General features: G+C 38.6%; 1 protein-coding gene across 1 annotated transcript in view; it reads right to left on the bottom strand.

Annotated features, from left to right (window-relative positions):
* LOC107653267 (signal transducer and activator of transcription 5B-like) overlaps positions 1–9,456 on the bottom strand; it is a 37,223-nt gene that overhangs the window by 16,639 nt on the left and 11,128 nt on the right. Inside the window, exons 4-10 of the mRNA XM_016439935.1 lie at positions 9,402–9,448; positions 8,610–8,699; positions 8,337–8,511; positions 6,261–6,391; positions 5,962–6,113; positions 1,994–2,149; positions 1,721–1,900 (exon numbers count right to left, since the gene is read on the bottom strand). Coding sequence (XP_016295421.1) covers positions 1,721–1,900; positions 1,994–2,149; positions 5,962–6,113; positions 6,261–6,391; positions 8,337–8,511; positions 8,610–8,699; positions 9,402–9,448 — 931 coding nt within the window. The remainder of the gene's footprint in view (positions 1–1,720; positions 1,901–1,993; positions 2,150–5,961; positions 6,114–6,260; positions 6,392–8,336; positions 8,512–8,609; positions 8,700–9,401; positions 9,449–9,456) is intronic.

The raw sequence follows: 9,456 nt of genomic DNA on the forward strand, positions 1-9,456 counted from the left end.
TAAAAAACTTGACCCTCTAACATTTGCACTCTCTATTCTATTTCTATTCTAATGGCCAATCCATAATTTTTTGGCGGATTATTTATTTATTTATTGTTTAATAAGTATCGGTTCAGGCACCGTTTAGGTACCGGAACCGTTTTAAAAGTATCGATTTGTCACCGGTATCGAAAAAAAAACAAACGATACCCAACCCTACTCATCTTGCTGGATCTGTCTGCTGCTTTTGACACAGTTAACCACCAGATCCTCTTGTCCACCCTCAGAAAGATGGGCATCTCAGGAACCGGACTCCTGTGGTCCAAGTCTTACCTCTCAGGTAGGTCCTTCAGGGTGTCTTGGAGGGGTGAGGTTTCTAAGTCACAACTTCTTGCTACTGGGGTTCCTCAAGGCTCAGTGCTTGGACCTCTTCTCTAACATTAGGAAGATTAGACCCTTCCTGTCAGAGCAAGTCACACAACTTCTTGTCCAAGCTCTTGTTCTCTCCAGACTGGACTATTGTAATGCTATCTTGGCGGGCCTTCTCGTATGTACTATCAAGCCTCTGCAACTGATCCAGAATGCAGCAGTGAGAGTGGTCTTCAATGAGCCAAAAAAAGCTCACGTTACTCCTTTCCTCATCAGGTTACACTGGCTACCAGTAGCCGCTCGCATCAAATTCAAGGTACTGATGCTTGCCTACAAGACAACCACTGGCACTGCACCAATATGCCTAAACTCACTAGTCCAAACTTATGCGCCCTCCAGAAGCTTGCGTTCTGCAAGTGAATGGCACCTTGTGGTGCCATCCCAAAGAGGCACAAAATCACTCTCACAGACCTTTTCCTGGACTGTGCCCAGCTGGCGGAACGACCACCCGATCTCAATTTGAACAACTGAGTCTTTAGCCATTTTCAAAAAACATCTAAAGACACATCTTTTTCGCCAGCACCTGACCAACTAATACTAGCACTTACCTATTCTATTCTATTCTATTCCATTCTATTATTTTTTAAAAAAAAATAATAATAAAAAAAAAACCTAGCTACGTGTACTGTGCTAGACTAACTGAGACTTGTCATGGCACTTGTATACTGTTGTTCTCTCGTTGGTCTGATTGCTTCTGTTCTCATTTGTAAGAAGCTTTGGATAAAAGCGTCTGCTAAATTATTAAATGTAAATATACATGTAAATGTATGTCACCCTGTAAAGAAACACTATGCATCCATGCACATAATGGACTGAACACGTAATACGTATGTGGAAACATCACCGTTCACACAAATTCACGTTTTTGTAGTTTATACAGAGACTTTGAAACCCGTTTTCACAAATTTGCATTTTCAAGCCCCCAAAACTCCTTTTATCATGTAAATGAGCGGCCAAAATGCATAGGTTTTCAATTTTTAGTTAAAAACGGTGTCATGTAAATTTCCCCTTAACTTAGTTGCCAAATTGCCTGGTGATTGAAAACGTTCATTTCAAACCTTGATTATAATAGGTGCCTTCTGTTCTTGGCACAGGTAGCACAGGTCCCTGGTGTTATACAATAAAGCAAAAAGTACTAAATCTCTTCCATGTTAAGTTTTAGTCAAAGCCAGATGAGGCCATCATGTCAGTTGCTTGGTTTTTATTTTTGTAGTTAAAGAAAAACAAGTTGCTGCTGAAAAGAGTCTCAATCTTATTTGAGTAGGGCAGTGTAAAGATCCGTCTAAATGCAGTTAGTGTTTTGTAACCTTACTTGCGGGTGTTCTCGTTCTTTAGTAAGGCCTTGGCCTGCTGTTCGCTGACGATGGTGGCTTTAACCTGTGGAGGATTCATGTGGACATTGAGTTTCCCTCCGACCAGCAAGCGAACCGTTGCCGAAAATTTGGTTTGAGTCTTCAGCACTTGAGGAGGCTGTTTCTCAATTATAAATGTGCTGCGGAGAGACCAGAAGCAAAGACACTGCTAAAAACATTGTTTCTCTGAGAGAGACATTAGTGACCAATGATGGCAGTGACTGAGTGCACACCTGGTGACAAGTGCTGATATGATATCTGTGACAGTAGCGTTGAGTTCAGTGAGCAGTTCTTCCGTGGGGCCGGGAATGGGCAGCTGCTGTGTCAGGTGTTCAACTCGGCGAATCTGCTGTCTGTTTTGCCAGATCATATCGGCCAACTTCTCACACCTGCATTCACAAAACAAAAACATGAAGTACTGTACCACCAACATGTTCAAAGAAAGTTGCAAGCAGTGCAACTTGCATATAACATTTATATGTTACATTTCTGTCACAGACCCTGAACAATGGAGGAGTCGATTTCAAAAATGGCAGTTAGTATGTTGTGTGGCAACCATGTGCTTTAAGTACTACAGTGCATCCTCATGGACTGAACCAGATTTGCCCCACTCTTCCACCAAGGCATTTGCAAGTTCTTGATCTTAATTTCCTGCCTTCTATAAACAGGTAGTGACTTAACCCTTCAAGCCCTGAGGGCATTTTTGCCTAACTGAAGTTGATGTTTTTTTCTGAGTGACACACAAGAATAATGACTCATAACTCGAAGGTTGGTTATCGTTTGATAGAAAACTTTCTGTACTTTCAGGGGGGAAAAAATCATTTCAATTGGACATTGTCCTGCTGAGAAATAGCTGATAAAATGTAAGAAAAATTTGAGTGTTCAAGAGAAATTTTTCATATCTGTCATATCTAGGAAAATTCTTTTTAGATGTTCCCCAGCGTGTTAACTATTTGTTTCAAATTTTGTGGTGATAGCATAAAGTATCCAAAAGTTACAGTATTTTGTAACAAAATAGGCCTTTTTGTTTAGCTCTTGACTTCCTGAAGGCATTTTAAAAACTGTTGTTTTCTGAGTGCCATACACAAAAATAATGACTCATAACTCCAAGACCGTAGAAAGGAGAGTCAAAAGGTAGGTATCGTTTGATAGAAATCTTTCTATATTTTTAGGGGGAAAAAAATCTTTGCATTTGAATTTCATGTTGAGAAATAGGTGATAAAATGTAAGCAAAATTTGTGTGGTCAAGGGACATTTTTAATATCATTCTTAATTGACGTTCTATAGAGATAGGAGAAAAATTAAATAGGAGAAAAATTTTTTTTTTTGGTGATGTTCCCCAACATATGTGCTGCATGTGAATAAAATTGTGTGGTGATATCATGAAGTAATCAAAAGTTACAGCATTTGGAACCAAGGTAGCCTTTCTCTTAGCCCTTTACAGTTTTGAAATTGTTGTTTTGAATTTGAAGTAATGCCTCACTCAAGTTTAGCCAAAGCCCCAAACAATTATACTTATAATAACTCAGCACTACTTAGGAGTTAATCAAAGTGGCTACATGCATTGTAAAGGTCAGACTCCAAGTTTTCAAATGACACCTATTTTGTGTTGATCAATGCAGTGATTTTGAAAAATATGATTTTTTTTTTTCCTTCGCTAGGGGGCGCCTGCCGGCGGTACACTCCGGTTTAGAGGAACTAGGCAGCACTGGTTAGGAGTTGATCAAAATGGTTGGATGCATTCGAAAGCTGAATTCCTAAGCTTTAAAATTATATCTAATTATTACAAAAAATGTTATATAAAATATAAAATACACAGAAAAAATCTAGGTTTTACATTCTGCTTGCCAAGTGTTCAATGGAGCTCTCCAACTGATTTCTTCAATTCATGGGTTTAGGTATTATTTACACACGAAAGACAAAATGGATTGTTTTGATTTTGGACTAATTTCAATCGTGAGAATCTGCTGTAAATAATGAGATGCCATTTTCCACGATCGGAGCATGTTTCATGAAATGACAAGCGTAAAAAAACATGAGAAAGTTACACCATGTGTGCATTTGGGGTTTTATGTATTATAACTCGATGACGAATAGCTTTACATCTAAATGACAGATTATGGTATGATTGGGATTTTAATCAGGAGAATTTTCTGAAAATAATGACTTGCCATTTTCCATGATCTATGCATGTTTCATGAAGTTATAAATAAAAGCGCAAAGTGAAAGTACAGTTATTTATTCTGCTGCACCTCAAGCGCGCCTGTCTGGTTTCATGTGTTACAGCTCTATGAACGAAATCTTTCGATCTGATTGACGGATTATGGTCAATTTGGGCTCTTTTTAATCGGGAGTATTTTTTTTAAATAATGATGTGCAGTTTTCCAAGATCTATGCATGTTTCATGAAGTTACAAATAAAAACACAACGTGAAGCATAGAGCTGTTTTTCTTTGCTGCGCCTCAGTGCACCTGTCTGGTTTCATGTGTTACAGCTCTATGAACGAAATCTTTAGATCTGATCGACGGATTATGGTATTATGGTATTAATCGGGAGAATTTTCTGAAAATAATTCTGTGCGGTTTTTCAAGATCTATGCATTTTTCGTGAAGTTACAAGCTAAAATGCCACAGGACTGCAACCTCTGATTTTTTTGCTAAGCTACATGTCCTAATTCGGTTTTATGTGTTATAGCTCTATGAGTGATATCTTTAGATCTGAACGATGGATTATAGTGAGTTTCTTTTTAATCGGAAATTTTCTGCAAATAATGACGTGCCATTTTCTATGATATCTGCATGTTTTATGAAGTTACGAGCGAAAACGCTACATGACAGCTACCTTAGATTTTTTTTTGCTAAGCTACATGCCGCCTGTGCAGTTTTATGTGTGTTATAAATTCTTAAAGAATATCTTTAGATATAAATGACGAATTATAGTGATTTTGGGCTCTTTTTTTGCTAGTATTTATACATATACGTTTAGAATGTTACATTTCATTTTATTAACTGGTATTTTACATTATTTCTGAATGCAATAATAAAATGCGATATATATGTTTTTCTCTCTCATCAATTTAATTGTGACCCAGTGTGACTTATATTCATGTGCAACTTTTTTATCAGAAAAATATGGCAATTTATACTGATTTACACTTTGATAACGAACACCTCGATATGTCAATAGTTGATGGAAACCATGTAAGCTGCCTTTTTGTATTTAGGGTATATACAGGAATCATGGAGTTACATTTAATACCTTTTAAGACCTTTTTTAAGACTCTTTCCATACATTTTAAGACCTCATCGCCACTCCAAGTTTTAACCGGTTACATCGGCGACACTTTAACTTACATTTCAGTACAAGCATTTCAACCAAATGTAATTTAAGCAAAATTTCAAACTGTTAACCCACTGGGGAAAATCAACCCATGGCAACAGTTTAAAAGCAGCCCAACTTCGTGGAAAAAAAAACAACAACCCTGCATCCAACACAAGCTGCAGAAGTCAGAATTGACTAATCACGGGTCAAAAGTAAGGAGAGATAACTGACAAAGATGTTGGAGGATTTGCTCCTCAACAGATCCCGAGCTCACTGACAAATATCTTTTATCGTAATATGTGCTCCCTTTACACAGTGTGCGCGCGATCGCGAAATCGAAAGTGAAAGTGAACTGCGACTGCAAGAGCTCATTCACATATTGACAGCGGCGCCCTGATGCGCGAAAATAATATACAATATTAGAATGTTTGCGGGAGCGGACACAAAAATCGCGGGAGCGGATGGGAGCATGCACTAATGGTCAGAAGTTCAGCGAGAGCGGTATCAACAAGCCCCGCGCTATCACACAGTGGTGCAGTCAGTCAGTGAGCGCCGTAACAGATGAAGTCAAATCTTGCAGGATTTCATAAATAAACTACACAGAACCCCACTATTCGGACAAATATATATAATGAAAAAATGATACAAAATTGAATACCTTGGAAAATGGCATTTAAGACTTTTTAATACTTATTAAGGGCCTTAGTTTTATCTAAATTGATTTATCAACTTTTAATACTTTTTAAGACCCCGCGGACACCCTGGTATGGTTTGAAACAGGCCTTAGGATTCCTGCCAAGGTAAGTCATATTAATTAGCTTATAAAAAGAAAAGTCTATGGTAAGCCCTCAGGCCCTGTGTGTATACTGTGCATCAGTACCAGGCTTGCAGTATGTCCAGTCCTCCCTCTGATGGTCCTCCATTGCCTGTGAGCTGCTGTCGTCTCTTCCACTGAATCAGTTCATCATCTACGATCACGGTTTGCTGTTTCCTCAACAGAGCTAGAGTCCTCTGATGCTTCTCTGCCAGTTCCTATGTACAAACATACATTATCTTATTCAACCATTGGAGAATATGATGGAAAATACTGATTCTGGTTTACACCAAATGTTTGTTACTGAGTTCATATTGTCGTAAGGAAAAAAAAACAGACATGTGTATCATGTGGATTTAGTGTACCTGTCTGTATTTCTGTAAGGTGTTGGCCTCTCGTGTGAGCCAGGCCTCTAGCGTGGACTTCCTGCTCTGCAGACCCGATTCTCTCTGAACACGCTCAGCTGGAGGAATGCTGGCCAAACTACTCAACTGAGCTATACGACAAAGAGAAAACTTTAATTAATCGATTAAAAACACAGTTCAATGACTCATTACTCAACAGCATTCCCTGTGTAGAATTTGGCATGTTTTTCATCATTTATTTCAGAATGACTCATTTAGCTTGAGTTCAACATGTTCAAAACTGGCACACTTTGATTTGAATTTCAAAAGATAATTTTTTTCCCACTTTGGCCATCGCTATGGACATCAGACCAGGCAATATTGTCCCAAGATTTTTACATCAAAAAACATAAATTTAGAAGCAATAGTCTATTTTCTGCCCTGTTTTGACCCCCCTCATCGAAACGCTCCGTTTGAATGGGCATGGTGGATTGTAGACTTGGAAGTAATAATAAAGGCCTTTTCACACTGAACGCGAAAATTGGCGTGAATGTTCGGCGCGATAACGTTTTTGAATCGAAACAATACTAAGCGCGATCATTCACGGCGCGAAAAAGCAAGTTTTTTTTTTCGTCCTGTGTGTCGATTTTTTCCCTGTCGCTCCACGATGAAACAGGCCGTCCAATGAGATTTGAGCTCACGTGCCCAGAGCAGCTGCTGTTGCACAAAAAAGGGTGAGAATGGTGGTGCCGTTTCGAAAACCAGTGTAAACCATCACCGAAGAAGAGTATCTGCTTGAGAGAAGAGAGTGGATGCTGAGTTCTTGTTATCATTGGTATTTGAGAACAGATTTCTTCTTCTGTTCTCTATTATTGTTCTTTATACAGAATATCATTTCTATTAATTTTCCACTGAATATGTGATCTGAAGAGCACCGTCCGTTTTATTCCATGCGCGTGAGTGTTATGAGTTCACTCAAGATCTGTCAATCATGTAATCATATCTGTTGCCCTTCCATATAGAGAAACATTTTTCTACACATGAAATATGAAAGCATTTATCAGTTATAGCATTTAAAGTTATTTATCTTAATTTAATACTGTATATTGAGCACGATGTAAAAGCCATATACGAGATGCATAGGCTACATGAGGAAAAAATGCATTGTTGGTCGGCGCCACCAAACGTGCAGGCGTGAATTAGCAGATGGCGATCAATCGTTTCATGCTCGATGTGAAAGCAACGTTCGTCGGCGATTTGCCTTGCTTTTTTGCATCGCGCTCAGTGTGAAACGGCCTTAAGAAGTCATGACTTTGAATCAGTCTGACAATGTTTTCACCAAATCAGTCAGGCGTGCGTTTCCCAAAAGCTTTGTTAGCCAACTCATAAGTCATCACAAGTACTAACATAGTTCAATGATTTAGCTTTAGCGAAACCAAGAGGCCAAAGAACATTCACAGTATCGCAAAGCTATGCGGTTGATGCCATGTTTGTTACAGCAGCATTTTGTAGAAATTATGATGTGCTGACTGAATTAACCACATATATAGCCTGAAGGAGCAAAGTTTACACCAATTACATACTGCATGTAAATGTTTAAAAATAAAAAATAATGATTTTCTGTTGTTTCTGTGTAAATTAACTTTAATAGTCTTATATTGTGATCTTGAATTGAATAATTAGCAGTAGTTCTTACTCCACCACCTCTGTGTCACATCATTAACGACAGTCCCATATTGCTGAACCAATGCTGTTCCAACAACAGAGGTGCAAACATGTCAGCACAGTTTTGGGAAACAGTTGTGACTTGCTAGTAAATATGCATCATACTATGATAATGTGGCGGTTGTTGTACTGTTGTCGCACTCCAGAGCGACTACTGAATCAACATGTGACTCACTTATTGAACTAAAGGAACTTTGTAGACATCAAAGGTCTGTCATATTTTCATTTCATATTTCAAGGTTTTTCTGATTTGCTTGCCAGCCAATCGGAATCATGCATTCAGTGGGGTTGTAGTACAATATGGAATAAACTCACTGTGTATGATACATAAATGATACTGGATGTGCAGACTGAGACAGCGTATGTTCATACCCTGTATCCTTAAGCTCTCCTGGTACTGAATGATTAAGTATTCTTGACTGTGCTGCAGCTTGCGGAGGTCGTTCTCTGTGTCATGTGTCATAACACGTAGCTCCTCAAATGTCTGGTTGATCTGCTGATATCTCTGAGGGGTCCCATCTACCGGACCTGACCCCGGGCTGCTGGCCTGATTGCCACAAACAAACAAGATATCACTTGCTCAGAATCCAATTATGACATCCTCAGTGTAAATAAACAACCAATGAAGTTGCATGTGTGACTTACGTTGGATGCTTCCTGTACAAGTCTTTGCTCAGTGTACAGGATGTGTTTAACACACCGCACAAGCTCCAGAGGGCAAGGGTCATACGAACTCTACGAAAAACACAGGATCATCATGGGTATCAACTCAATTCAACAGATGTACAAATCTTTTGGAACGAAATATGCAACAGACCTTGAATAACGTATCACTTTAGTCTGTGTGTAATGAGCGAGCCAATATTATTTTTTTAACAAATAAAAGTGTTTTAATTTCTGTTTTTAAAACAAATTTGAAGCAGAATATACTACATTCGCAGTAGCACACACAAACATTACCATCAACACAAATTTGTTTCAGTGTGTTAAGAGCGTTTCAGGTTATACTTTATTCTGATGGTCCACTTTAGATATTCTACCAACTACAAGTAACTTTGCAACTACATGACAACTAACTCTCATCAGAGTATTAGCTGACTGCAGACCTCTGCTCCAAATTCGTAAGATTCTCACAGTGCGGGCCAGAATTTGGACCCCCCCAAAAAAATCAGGCTAATAGTCTGATTAAAAAGGAGATCTTGTAATACTCATATCCTATTTGGCTCAACTGATGAAATATTCTGATGAAATTATTTTGGAGTAAACTTTTCTGACATCACTGCTTTGTCCTCAATATATTTATGCTTGATGACAATTGTGACTATTTAGGATTTTTTTTCTTTTATAAAGTATTGCTGCTGTCCACATGAAAACTCCCACTGGGAAGGAAATACAGAGACCTGACCTCTCACAACAAACTGCAATTGATTTTCGTACCTTCAGCTGTGTGGCATAATGACCCAGTTTGATTTTCAGCAGGAAACCATCTTCA

This window comes from Sinocyclocheilus anshuiensis, unplaced genomic scaffold (genome assembly GCF_001515605.1).
Source record: "Sinocyclocheilus anshuiensis isolate Anshui unplaced genomic scaffold, SAMN03320099.WGS_v1.1 scaffold151, whole genome shotgun sequence".
Lineage (NCBI taxonomy): Eukaryota > Metazoa > Chordata > Actinopteri > Cypriniformes > Cyprinidae > Sinocyclocheilus > Sinocyclocheilus anshuiensis.